Source organism: Coregonus lavaretus, assembly GCF_964263955.1.
Source record: "Coregonus lavaretus genome assembly, chromosome: 23".
Classification (NCBI taxonomy): domain Eukaryota; kingdom Metazoa; phylum Chordata; class Actinopteri; order Salmoniformes; family Salmonidae; genus Coregonus; species Coregonus lavaretus.
The window spans coordinates 15,321,316-15,335,310 of NC_140010.1; the positions used below are offsets into that span (position 1 = coordinate 15,321,316).

The 13,995-nt window shown below is 41.3% G+C and overlaps 1 protein-coding gene across 1 annotated transcript; it reads left to right on the plus strand.

Annotated features, from left to right (window-relative positions):
- Positions 1-2,905: 2,905 nt before the first annotated feature.
- On the plus strand, positions 2,906-13,498 carry LOC311098926 (kelch-like protein 14; the record flags this gene model as incomplete). Its single annotated transcript, XM_084139474.1, has 8 exons — positions 2,906-3,786; positions 5,932-6,053; positions 11,139-11,228; positions 11,375-11,453; positions 11,941-12,131; positions 12,493-12,651; positions 12,912-13,069; positions 13,358-13,498. The coding sequence occupies 8 exons, from the start codon at positions 2,906-2,908 to the stop codon at positions 13,496-13,498; spliced, it is 1,821 nt and encodes a 606-aa protein (XP_083995600.1).
- Positions 13,499-13,995: the final 497 nt, after the last annotated feature.

Consider the following 13,995-nt stretch of genomic DNA (forward strand, 5'->3'; position numbering starts at 1 on the left):
CCATAAACCTAAATGCAGCATATAGTCAATTAAGAATGACAGTTGAATTGTATGTAATGAAATAGTATAGGTAATTGTATGTGATAAGATATGGTACCACGTGTATTGAGTGACACTAAAACCACATAGCTGTAGCACCAAACAGTTGGACCAAACAGTTCTGGACATAAGATGTTACCTCCCAAGATACTGTGTAAAGTGTTATAACAATACATTCATAACAGCATTATGTATGGCTTTCTAACATATTTATATGTAACATGTTGATAACATTGGTAGACATGGTCTGACTCATGGAACCACCTGAATATGAGTTACAAGAGACCAAATACCAGATATGTAGTGTCTTTATTAGAGTTGACAGTGCATCTGTAAGCCTACTATAAGGTGAAATTATTTAGAAATGCTGTCAAAATGGGTTGTGAGGCCTATTTTGTATGGGCTCATTTGTAAGGACAGGCCACCAGAGGTCTCTTCACAGTCCCCAAGTCCAGAACAGACTATGGGAGGCACACAGTACTACATAGAGCCATGACTACATGGAACTCAAGTAACTCATGCAAACAGTCAAATCTGATTTTAAAATAGATAAAAATACACCTTATGGGACAGCAGGGACTGTGAAGAGACACACACAGGCACAGACACACACATATACACACACACAATAACATACGCACTATACACACACGTACACATCGATTTTGTGTTGCAGATATGTGGTAGTAGAGTAGTGACCTGAGGGCACACACTTAATGTGTTGTGAAATCTGTTGTGAAATGTAATGCAATGTTTTTAATTATATATAACTGCCTTAATTTTGCTGGACCCCAGGAAGAGTAGCTGCTGCCAATGGGGATCCATAATAAATACAAATACACTCATTCCTTTCTATTGTGTAGCCCTATAGTAGGCCTATGTCCATGCCACAATAACGATTATATCAAGTTACAAGTATCTAATGGATAGTTCACTTCTGCTTTTAGATGATAAAATAGCTATATAATAGATGTTTATATGTATAGCATCTTAACTTGATACAATGTGGCTGGTTATTGGGATGAGGATGAGGATGACCTTATGTTTCCAGAACATCATTTTGTCAAACATATACAAATATGTTTATAATTAAAATGTTAAAACTAGTATATGTAATATCATACTCTATGTCCAAATGTGATGCATATAAGCCACTAAAGTTGGTGTAGAGTACCTTCATTTAAAGGACAAGCAGGAGCAGAATGAGATGAGGGGTTATTTTGCCGATGGAGATTAAGGCAGGGGCTTTTTGTCATTTGTGCGAGACAAGCCATTCATTCATCCATCCAGTTCACAGCCAAAAAAAAGGCTGGTCCCAGAAATTAGCAGTTTCAGCTCAGCAGCAAAGTCGTCGGGCTGTGAAGGCAGAGAGAAATTGACTAATTAGCAATGCGCACTAAAACTTGACGGTTCCCTCTATAACAGCGAGGGGAAGACTCGGCTTTTCTCCCCCTTTCTCTTTTCTTTCTTCCATAGATGTTTGAAATCGCAGTCATTTACGCTCGACAGTTTTTACAATAGCCTTGAGCCATAATTTTGCGAGTCTCTCCAGCATCCATACCCCTGCATGGTCTCTCTCCACTGGCCATGCACGACCGTTTCTCTCCCCAACCGTGGATTTCCTATTACTCTCGTTACGACTCACTGAGCCCCAGGCCCAAGGATAATGATGTGTTGTTTCTTGGTAGCATAATTTGTCACACGTATATTTCTTCTTCTTCTTCTCTTGCAGAAAGCACAGCTCCCTCTCACACACTCACACACTTCTTGTTAATTCAGAAGAACAAATGATCAACGCCAACAAATAACCTGAAATAGTGACTTTATGAGTGGGAATCAATAATTATTTTGTTGCACCGACCATATACTTTTAAAGGAAAGGAATATATCTAAAGAAAAAGGAGAACAAAGAAAAGTCAAGTGAGATTATTGGGAACCTGAAGCTTTTTACAAGCTCGTAATCAGGTAAGTTTGGCTTGATCTGAGGCAAACTGCTCACATCATTTAGTTGTGACAGGCGCTTTAGAGAATGTGGCGACTACGAAACAAGGTAGTACAGGACGCTTATATCAAGTTTACAAACATATTGAATGTATTAAATGCATTTTTAGCGTTGTTTAACTACATACACTCCTGCATGTTTCATTTATATTGTTGGATAGCTGCATTGAATGAATAATTTCCGATACTCACGTCTGAATAGTCGTAACTCAGGTAAAAGGGAAAAAAGCTCCCGCACAGAGCACAGTGATGATGTCGGCTGTGTGAGGGCAAACTAATTGCTTTTGTATCACTCCGTGCGTGCATTTGTGGATGTGTAAATTTGATCATTGTGAGAGTGCAGCAAGATAAGAGGAGAACGATAAGTGTTAGCTGAATGCTGCATATTATCTTTGCATAGGGGTTGCATTTTCCCCTTATCCAACAACTTAAATTGCGTTATCGAAGAGAAGGCGCTGCAGCATCTCCTCTCATAGTTTGTTTTGACAATGCGCTTCAAACCGCAGCGTCAACTGAAATGATCTAGTCGTGAAATAATGAAAATAGCAATTGAATGGCACATTCTTGGGACAATACGTTTTTGTTTTCTCTTGTCTTCCGACCCGAGCCAAAGTTGAAATGATAGCCAACCGGACCGAACTATATTGTTCACTGCAGAATAGTATCCGCGGGAGCAGCATGATGGTTTACCGGTTCAAACGGATACATATTCATTTAACTAACCATTATGATCGGTATAACGTGAAGGTATTAGAGACAATTCCCTCCTGACTATAATGATGATATCATGTTATGTTATTCACAGATAATGGGCTAGATGTAGGCTAAATGGCTTGCATGGTGTATTTGTTGCCTAGGTAAAGTCATGTCCAGATCGGGTGATAGAACATCCACCTTTGACCCCACACACAGTGACACCCTGCTGCACGGGCTCAACCTGCTATGGAGGAAACAGCTTTTCTGTGATGTGACTCTCACTGCCCAAGGACAGCAGTTCTACTGCCACAAAGCGGTGCTGGCGTCCTGCTCTCAGTATTTCAGGTGTCTCTTTTCCAGCAGTCATATGCTCAACAACGAGGGGACCAACAACAACAAGGACCAGGGGAGCAGTGGTACACCATCTTCCTCCCCCGATGACAAGCTGATGGCCAGCACCCGGTCCATCAACAACCTGGTCCTCCAGGGCTGCTCCTCCATCGGACTACGGCTAGTGCTTGAGTACTTGTACACTGCCAACGTCACTCTCTCCCTGGACACTGTGGAAGAGGTGCTGTCGGTCAGCAAGATCCTTAATGTCCCCCAGATCACCAAGCTCAGCGTGCAGTTCCTCAACGACCAGATCTCCGTGCAGAACTACAAGCAGATCTGCAAGATCGCGGCGCTGCATGGCTTGGACGAGACCAAGAAGCTGGCCAACAAGTACCTGGTGGAGGATGTGCTGCTGCTGAACTTTGAGGAGATGTGCGCCATGCTGGACGCTCTGCCGCCCCCGGTGGAGTCGGAGCTGGCCCTCTTCCAGATGTCGGTGCTGTGGCTAGAGCATGACCGGGAGACTCGCATGCACTACGCCCCGGACCTGATGAAGAGGCTGCGCTTCGCCCTCATCCCGGCCCCGGAGCTGGTGGAGAGGGTGCAGTCGGTTGACTTCATGAGGAGTGACCCAGTGTGCCAGAAGCTGCTGATGGATGCCATGAACTACCACCTGATGCCCTTCAGACAGCACTGCAGGCAGACCACAGCCAGCAAGTGAGGATGTACACACACACATGCATGCACGAACATATGTATTCACACACACACACACACACACACACACACACACAGAGGTTAGTAAAGGTACTACTTTGTACACTTGGATAAGGTTAGGGTTAGTGAGGATGCTTTAGAATGGTCTACTCTAACTTATTTTCTATACCATCTCACACTAGAACTTTGTTAACTCTCTGTAAAGTTTTTTAAGTGGTGAAAAGATAGACATAACTTAAATCAATAGGAAGATAATTGAACAGTACATTCAGGCATTTCTTCTGAAATACGAGTTATCACATTATTCCCAAAAATATTTAGGTCAATTATAATTAAACATAGGCACACTTGTAAAACATATTACATAAGAGCACATGAAAACTTCTATTGACATAATCTGGGTAGATATGACCTATAACCTATATATACATAACCTATATATTTTTGAATAGCTTGACAAGAGCAAGAAAATAACTCATGGATTACAGAGTTATAGGTCTGGGTGATCCATACCGAGAATGGCTGCTTTGTCTGCCTTACCTACAGTACACAACCATGGCTTGTCATGGTGTGTTCATCATGATCAGCATTTTCAGAGACAGTTAATGGACAGGAGTTGACAGGAAGATGATTGATTGGTTGTGCTTGAAGCTGCTGATGTTTACAGCAAACACCTTCGTTAAAAACCTCCTCAGAAACATTTTTCAGTTTGTATCATGAGTCTCTGAAATATTATGGAGCAATTTTGACTTTTACATTTTTTGAACATTATCTTCTTCATTCAGAAACAGTAGGCTTTATGATTGGAAAACTAATCTCACAGTATTGTAGAAAATATAAATAAACAATTATCTTGCTCTTGTGGTGTATAATGTATTTACCAGGGTAATTTATGGCATGGTTAATTTCACTATTTATTTCTCACAATATCTTTATGGAGCACACTACTGTTTCCCTATCTAGTGGAAATCCAATAAAAAGTTATAAGCAATGGAGAGGACCTGCATGTACTGTAGCATGTTGCCATGCCTAGTAGAGTCTCCTTAGTGAGATGTCCATAAATGGGTCCAAATGCAGCACGGATCTAGGATCTAAACTTCTCATATTAATATCACATGCCACTGTTTCTCTCCCCTCAATTAATCAGCATTATCTATATCCAGTGGTCATTTGCATATGAGAATAAGCCCAAAAACACGAGTGAGCCAGTATCCAAATGTATGCACTGAGACGGTGGTCATTTAGTCATAAAAAATAACAATACAAATGTCTGGAATTAATGGCCAATGTTGTTAAAACGACTGTTACTTTGTGGGTGGTTGTTTAATTGCATTGAACTTCATTCGAAACAAGATGACTGGACTCAATGTACAGTAAAGTATGTGGCTCGGCTATTTCACAAACAAACCCCCAGAACTCAAGAATATGTTGCACAATTGGTTCAGAACTGCCACATGGAGAGTCTTGACCAGTGGAATAGCAATATTGATCTACTCTACTGTACATTGCCCAGTCATATTTGCGTCACTGTATGTCACCCTGTAGAAATGTTCTGATGACTTCACACCTAATTTAACAGATATATTTAGGGTGTAAACCCCCTTTGGACAGAAAGCATATGAAAAACAAGTGGGTACATTTTTTCACATCAATTCAGAGAACAAACAGTTATGAAATTACAAAGCCCAGTTACTCTGTTATTACCATGTTATTAAATATATATAATGTTCAAGTTAATACACAATGTTGTTAAGCTGTTACTACTATGATCTACATAGCTCATATAGTGTTGGCCAATAAGGAAGTTTCTACATGATGGGGAAGATAATTTTCTTATCTTTCATATAGGATATGCTACAATTCAATGACTTCCAACACAATGAAGTTGTAGTGATTAGTTGCAGTTGGCTTAATACTATAATGAAAAAGCTTCTATTTTTGTTTGATGTTGGTGGATGTTTTATTTAATCTATATCAGTTATGTAATCTTTGTGTTTCCTATCTCTTGTCCCCACACCTCAACCCCCCTCCACCCCAACCCCATCCAAACCTCAACCCCCCTCCACCCCAACCCCATCCAAACCTCAACCCCCCTCCCCCCAACCCCATCCAAACCTCAACCCCTCCACACCCACTTTCCTCCAGGATTCGTTCCAATAAGAGGATGCTGTTGCTGGTGGGTGGCTTGCCCCCTGGACCCGATCGACTCCCCAGTAATCTGGTCCAGTACTATGACAACGAGAAGAAGACATGGAAGATCCTCACCAGTGAGTAGTAGCCCTGTCTTTTACCTGAAGCTTCTTCTGTTATAAGCATAAAAAGAATCAACGTTTTATCAACATCATATTTTATATTTTTTCAACATGCTGACGTTGAACATCAATTGATTTTTTGGTTGAATTCACAAAAAGTCATACACAGTTTATGTCTAATTTTAACCAGTTTTCAACCACGAATCAACAACAGGATTTCAAGGTTTGTTTCAAGTTTAATGTTACGAGGCTTTGCCTTTAGTACAGGTTAATTTTCAGATAAAATGAGGGAAGAGGGAAGAAGTTCCTCAAATTCCTAGAGGTAATGGTGTATCACTAGCACTTTTAGTGTACGTTTTTAATCAGAGCGTGACATTACAGGCTCACCACCATGGTGTGGATCTTCCCTTATTTTTGCTGAAATCTCCTGGCAAAGATGAATGGCCAGATTTATAGGGGTTGACACACGTTAGGGCAAGTCAAGTCTGACATTAGAAACTTTAGAAGTCTTTATAAACCTTGAATACACTACAAGTTTGCATGTCCTGCTGTGCAACAAAAGAGTGAACAAAGTAGCCATTTACACTCATACCCGTGTACAGATTGTAAATTGCAGATTTGGGCACTGATAAACGCCTAAATTGGAACGCAGTGGCTGTACAGTAACATGCTATACATGATGTTAGAGCTCTGGTTCTGTGCTTCACAGAGCTGTATGGGTTTTGACTGACAGCCATTCTAAACTTGAGTACCTTGCGCGACAAGAAGTTGCCCCCATTTCTCCCAGTAATTGGGCAACTTTTGCACATTTTCTGTTGTCTGAGTGAGGGAAATGCTGTAAATTAAGAGGACTCTATATATTTTGAAAGATGAGACGTTGAGGATTATAATAAATACCGCTTTGATGTCTGTAGCTCAGCTGGTAGAGCACGGCGCTTGTAACGCCAAGGTAGTGGGTTCGATCCCCGGGACCACCCATACACAAAAAAGTTTAAAAAATTATGCACGCATGACTGTAAGTCGCTTTGGATAAAAGCGTCTGCTAAATGGCATATTATTATTATTATTATTATTTATTATAAAAGCAAGCCAAACACCCATGAGTCCAAATGTGCACTTCACATTTCCAAATCATAAAACTCATGTCATATACAGTGTCAATGTTTATGATCACTATGTTTGATGTACAGTTACAAGATGACATGATGTCACTCCCTGGAATGTTTTGAACAGAATGAGCCTATTTTTGTTTATTGTGAAGAAAATAAGCTGCTGCACAAGCAACTGAATGCACTCATGACTCCTTTCTATGCACACCAAAATTACGATCTGTTTCTCTGAATTGCCTTGTGAAAGCCTAACACTGTAATATTCTATTTTATAACTTAGCTAGTCATATTGGCAATAGAACAGGCTTTCAAATGATGCCCACCTGACCCAGTTGCAATTTATAATGGACCGTTTTTGGATTGTGTAAACAACAACAGTAATTGTGGGATGGTGGGGATGCAGGGTTGTGTTCCAAACAAAACAACTACAAGTGTGCTTGCTCTAGTTCCTCAACAGCACAGCTAGGACAGCAAAAAAAAAAGTACCATATAGTTGAAGATTCTTCTTTGAGTCATAAAAGTGCATGACTTACTAACTGTGCACACTTTGGAGAGATGTGTGGCCACTTGGATACACCAGTTAGTCCTCTCACTCAAACCCTTGTCAATTTTGTGTCTTATGTTGCACCTACCCCACATTTTCCAGGAATAGTCTTATCATGTTACTGAATGTATCCAGAGTATTTTCACAGTTCGTTATGATCAAATGCGACGAAAAGTACAGTAAATGTAAAATGCACAGAAAATCAACAGTGTAAGGTTTGGATTCAGTCTTGTGCCAGGTTGTGTCCAAACCTTTGGTGTAATAATTTCCCCATAAACTGTTCCCTTTCAATTGCTACCATGATTATGAATGTTCATATTTCTTCTGTAAGAAACATTTCAATTTAGCCTTATCCATATAGGCCAATCCCACGAGTGTAAAGGGTTAAGATCCTACATCTGTAATACTTCTGAAAATACAAAGAACAAGCTTTCTATTACACTACTTGCCTCAACATATAGTGTTCTATGCTCTCTCTCCCACCTGTCTATGTTGACCTTTTGAGAGACACCACTATATTCTTGCCACATTCCATAGGTCAAACAAGTGCTAATGGAAAACCTTATCTGTCCTTTGCATCATCATCATCATCTGTGTTCATATTGAGTTGTTGTCCTCTGGCCTGGCAGTGTGCATCTCTCACTAATGTTGCTCCATTCATACATATTAACCACTGGTCTACCTACCTACTGTCATCTCCTAGACCTTGTACACTCTATTCTCGCAATACAATACAACTTTATTGTCCATTTGTCACAACTGCTCTCAATCAGTCCCCATTCAACACACTAACAACACTTGTCTCACACATGCCCATAGTTATTTCTGGTCCTGGTCTGATGTTGCCAGTGTTATTTACCATGATACCATTTCAACACATACCATCTGTAGCTAGACAGAATTGTAGCAGTGGTCCCAAATATTACGCACCTGTCTACTGTCTGTCAACACGCAATAAGCTACATTTCTGCTCTGTTATCATTAGTGTTACATTAATGGTATTTTAACATTTCCTCTTGATTTTGTCAGCCATGTTACCAAAACAGGCATGCATACACAACGACTTTCAGCCTCATTGATATTTCAGTATTGACATTTTTCTCATTAAAGCTCATTGGTATAAAGTGTAACAACCAAAAGGTCAATGGGGATTTCCATTATTCAAAACTAAAAGTTAACACTCAAATGGTCCGTGTCCGTGTGGAAGAACAAAACTGCAAAATCATTCCCTTAACGTAACACATCGATGGCCACCTGATGGAGCTGCTACACAATAGATGTGGAATAGAGAATGATTAACATTCAATCATAACTTTTCAATGAGGCGAAGCCTGAGAGGGATAGCGTTTGATTAAGACATTTATCAACACAATTTAGGGAGAGTCTGATCCCTCTTGTCGCGTCAGATCACTGCAGCTCGTCTGTTCTAGAAACTAGAGGAACTCTTGCTTGCCATCTAGTGTACCTATAGCACCGTGAAGAAGCAGGGAAGGGAAAGGAATGGAATGGAAGACAAAGACAGTGGCTCGGATAAAGTAGTGACTCTGTCCACTGCTGCCTGATTCTACAGTACCTGAGCCAACCTGGCATTAACACCTCATGGCTTCAAAAATGAATCTTGATCTAAGCACAGTACAGAACAAAAGAATGCAATGTGGTGGGATGCATCACTAATGATGTTAGATGGCTGTAGTAACGCAACGTTGATTAGTGCAGTTGCCGTGGAGTCATTCAGTCAACCCCAACCAATGCTGAGGTGTCTGACTCCCTCTAGTGAGCCTGAGAGCTTACTGTAAAGTCAAGGCAAGGCCAATTCGAAGGGATTGGGTTTCTGCCACATAGTGGTCTTACAGTTTAGGCTCCAGTGGTAAATATGGAACAATTGAAACGGATTTTGATATCAACATCTATGAACATCATGATCCCTGATTCAGAGATGGATCTTATTTATTTTCAGGCTGTAATGTGCAAGACTATCAGAATAGGAATAAAACAAATGAATTAGCCAACTTGAACATAAGTTATGGACAGTAAAACCACTGTTCTGAGTCTATTTACCCTCAGTACCGTCTAATTTACCCTCAGTGGAGTGCAATGTTTTTTTTACAGTTTCAGATGTTGTTTACTATGAGCAGAAATCACAACACAACAAAAATAACCACTCATTAACATTTCTTAGCATCTACTGAATGATAACATTAAGGCATGTAAGGAAGTCTGCCACCTACACCCTCTTGCCATTGTGGTGCACTGAAGTCAGGGAGTATAATCCCCTTCCCTCAAGATAAAGCTGTTAGTCCTCCTATCTATCTGAGGCTCTCCACCTTCAATGGAAGACCTCTGCAAGTCACACACCCTTATTGAAGATAAAGCTCTGTTAGTCAGTCACTATCTGTCTGAGCTAGACTCCCCTCTATGAGTGGAAGACCTCCACATGTCAGCCAGCCACAGCTATTGAGATTGCAGAGCTGAGGAGAGGAGAGGCCAATCGTAAAGAAATGAGATTCAAGGCTGTCTAATTTTACAGCAACTGCAATCCATCAGACTAGCGGGGAGGTGACAGTGGAAATGACGGATGGAGACAGACAGGTGGGCTTTACCATGCCACTGATTTACGCTCAAAAGCCCACGCACAGTACGGGCCTCTAGATTTATCGAGTGAACATGATTATGTTCATTATGACTGTCACCTAAGACCATTTCTCTCCATCTCAATGGGGGTCACTTTAGCAGGGGAAGATGGAGGGGAGAGAGGGATAGACTGGACCACCTAGACATACAGACAGTAAACAGGCAGGGAGACCACCACCAGGTGCTGTAGTCAGTGTGGTGTATTATATTGTAGTGTTGATTGGGAGCGTTTGGCCCTGTGAGCTTCATGCAGTGTGTTGTCGAATGTGAAATAACACCAAAAATGTCTGAATACTGGATTAAAAGGAATTGTTTTGAATCTTTTGGTTGATTTTGTGCTAGAATTGTACCTTTGTTTAGAGTGCAAGTTACTGCTCTTTTCACACACAGTATAGAGTTTTCACTGGATGTCATGTTGGCTTTAGCCAGTTGCTAACTCAAGTTCCACCTGTGACATGGTGAGGTAGAACCCAGGAGCAGAGACGAGAACCAGAGGAGGAACCAGTGGTTTAGGAAAAAATGTAAATACTTTACAGGAAAACGTTCAACAGAAGGTACAAAGTAAAACTGGGAAAACAACCATCACTAAGACTCGAACTCACTCAGGAGACAACGCACATGGCAAACAAATCAAGCTACTGCAAAGGGTGACAGAAAACACACCTCTCTAAAAGGAAATCATAATTTGTAACAACACCGTCATTATAGTCTCTAGGGCGGTCTCTGCCTCCCTCTGGTGACAGGTGGAACCATGACACCACCATTCTGTGTCCTGCCAGTTTCTGACATCCTCCACTGTTGTCTTGTGTCTCCCAGTAATGCCTTACAACAGTGCCCATCACTGTGTGGTGGAGGTGGAGAACTTCATTCTACTGCTGGGTGGAGAGGACCAGTGGAACCCCAATGGTAACATCACTACAGATACTACTACTAATACCAATACTATCCATGTATAGTATCTATATATTTTATTGCCACTCGACATTGTTTGAAAGGATAAGAGTGGCCATATTAACTGTTTATGGATCTTGATTCTGGCATGTATTTTGCAGGAAAGCACAGCACTAATCATGTCAGCCGTTATGATCCACGATTCAACAGTTGGATACAACTTCCGCCTATGCAGGAAAGGTAAGTCAATGCAAACAAGATTGACAAAATAATGCAATACAAATAGATGTGGGAATTATTGTACTGATTATTAACACTGAATTATTGCAGTGTCTGAATGTTATAACCATTCCATACAAATAGCTTAGCGGTTAGAGCGGTTAGGGCCAGTAACTGAAAGGTTGCTGGTTCTAATACCCAAGCCGACAAGGTGAAAAATCTCCAGGGGCGCCTTACTACTATGGTTGACACTGTAAAGCATCACATTTCACAGCAGCTATACAGTGTATGGGACAATAAAACATATTTTTTTACATACAGAGGTTATAACTGAGTTATAACTTTGTCCACCAAGGCTTCCACCATGCACACACACACACACACACATGCACACACTCACACACATACACACACACATGCACACACACACACATGCACACACACCCCCCTACACACACACTGTCCTGGATGTTTTAATGATGTTGTCTGGTTGATGCCTCCTCCTCAGGAGAGCCAGTTTCTTCGCCTGCTGCCTGGATAAACACCTGTATGTGATTGGTGGGAGGAACGAGTCGGGCTACCTCTCCAGCGTGGAGTCCTACAACCTGGAGACTAACGAGTGGAACTACGTATCCTCCCTGCCCCAGCCCCTAGCCGCACACGCTGGAGCAGTGCACAATGGGAAAATATATATCTCAGGTCAGACCTCACTCATTTTATTTAACCTTCATTTTACTATGTTGTCCCATTGAGGTCAAAATACCTATTTTACAAGGGAGACCTCACAGATCATCTCAATGGAAAATGAGTTCATGCTGAAAATGTAAAGCAAAAAAATTACTAACTCAGACACAGTAAAAATCTATTGATCTGGAGTATCGTGATTAGTGCAGGACTGCTAAATATCACCTATCAATGCATACACAGACTCGTTGATTTCCCTGCACACTCAGTCAGGCTGTTTCTCTTCAAAAGCAGAGTGATGGGTCTATTGATCCTGACCCTTCCATTCACAGCTAATAATAACGTCTTTATGTGTGTATCTGCTATACCACTATAGGTGGAGTCCATAATGGAGAATACGTATCCTGGCTGTATTGCTACGACCCCATCATGGATGTGTGGGCCAGGAAACAGGATATGAACACAAAGAGAGCCATTCATGCCTTGGCTGGGATGAATGACCGCCTCTACACTATCGGGGGCAACCATCTGAAAGGTAAGGACTGGCATGTCTCAGCTACTCTATTTTTTGCACATAGACAATTAATGAATGTGGAGTAGAAGATGGATCATCTGAATACTAGTATTTCCTCTTCAGGATGCTGTCCACCAATGCAAAATTGTATTCAATAGCTTGACCCATATAGCCATATGACCCCAATAGCTTGTCCTCAGCTGAGCATTATTCTAGGAATATTGCAGTGTGGAAAATCACAATGAGGGTTTCTCATCATGTTTCCTTTCTGCTGTGCTCAGGTTTCTCTCACCTGGACGTGATGCTGGTGGAGTGTTATGATCCCAAAGCGGACCAGTGGAACATCCTCCAGACACCAATCCTGGAGGGACGCAGTGGCCCCGGCTGTTGCATCCTGGACGACAGCATCTTCCTAGTGGGAGGATACAGCTGGAGCATGGTAAAGGCTAATTTCACTATCTTTATCCTACATTAACGCTATACCGTATGTATGATTGTGTGTGAGTATGAAGTTGCTTGTTTTAAAATCACAATAGCTTAGGGTATGTAGGCCTACAGTATGGGTTTAGGAATACCAACAACCTGTTGGCTAGATTAGTTTCAGTCCTGATAGAGACAACCGTAGGTGGGACACTGTGAAATACCTTTAAATGACCTTGAAAGAATTGCCCTCATAGACACATGTATGAATGAATATAATAACGATGTCTCAACTGCTGTATTGCAGGGAGCCTACAAGTCTTCCACCATCTGCTTCAGCCCAGAGAAGGGGACCTGGACAGAGCTGGAGGGAGAGGTGGCCGAGCCCTTAGCAGGCCCATCCTGCTCCACTGTCACATTGCCTGCCTGTCTGCCCTTCAATAAATAACACATCACTAGGTACGACAGAGTAGCAGGAGAAGGAGGTGAGGAAGAGAATGGGGGGATGAAGTGATGGTGGAAAGGACCATCGATAAACAAACAGTTGTTAACAAATTTTGTGATGAAGTACTCCAATCAGCCGATGGGATGTGTATAAATTATTTTTTTACAGGTTTGACAAAAGAGCACTTTCGTTATTATTGCCTACTGAAGGTTTGAAAAAGTAAGTTATCATGTATTTCCTGTGTTTAAAACCCCATCTGTGTTGAACTTCTTCCAGACAATGGACACATTTCATATCAGATTTTTTCTTTAATCGATAGTAAGTGTTTTTGGCTTATCTTGATATAGCTAGCACGCATAGTGTTGAACTGAATTGTTATAGCTTTCAAAAATCAATTTGTATCTTGTTATTAGTAGGAGACATCAATCAAAAACAGAATGCAGTGCTGTTAAAAATAATTGTCACTGGAAACTGTCTGTCGACCAAATCACACTGAAACT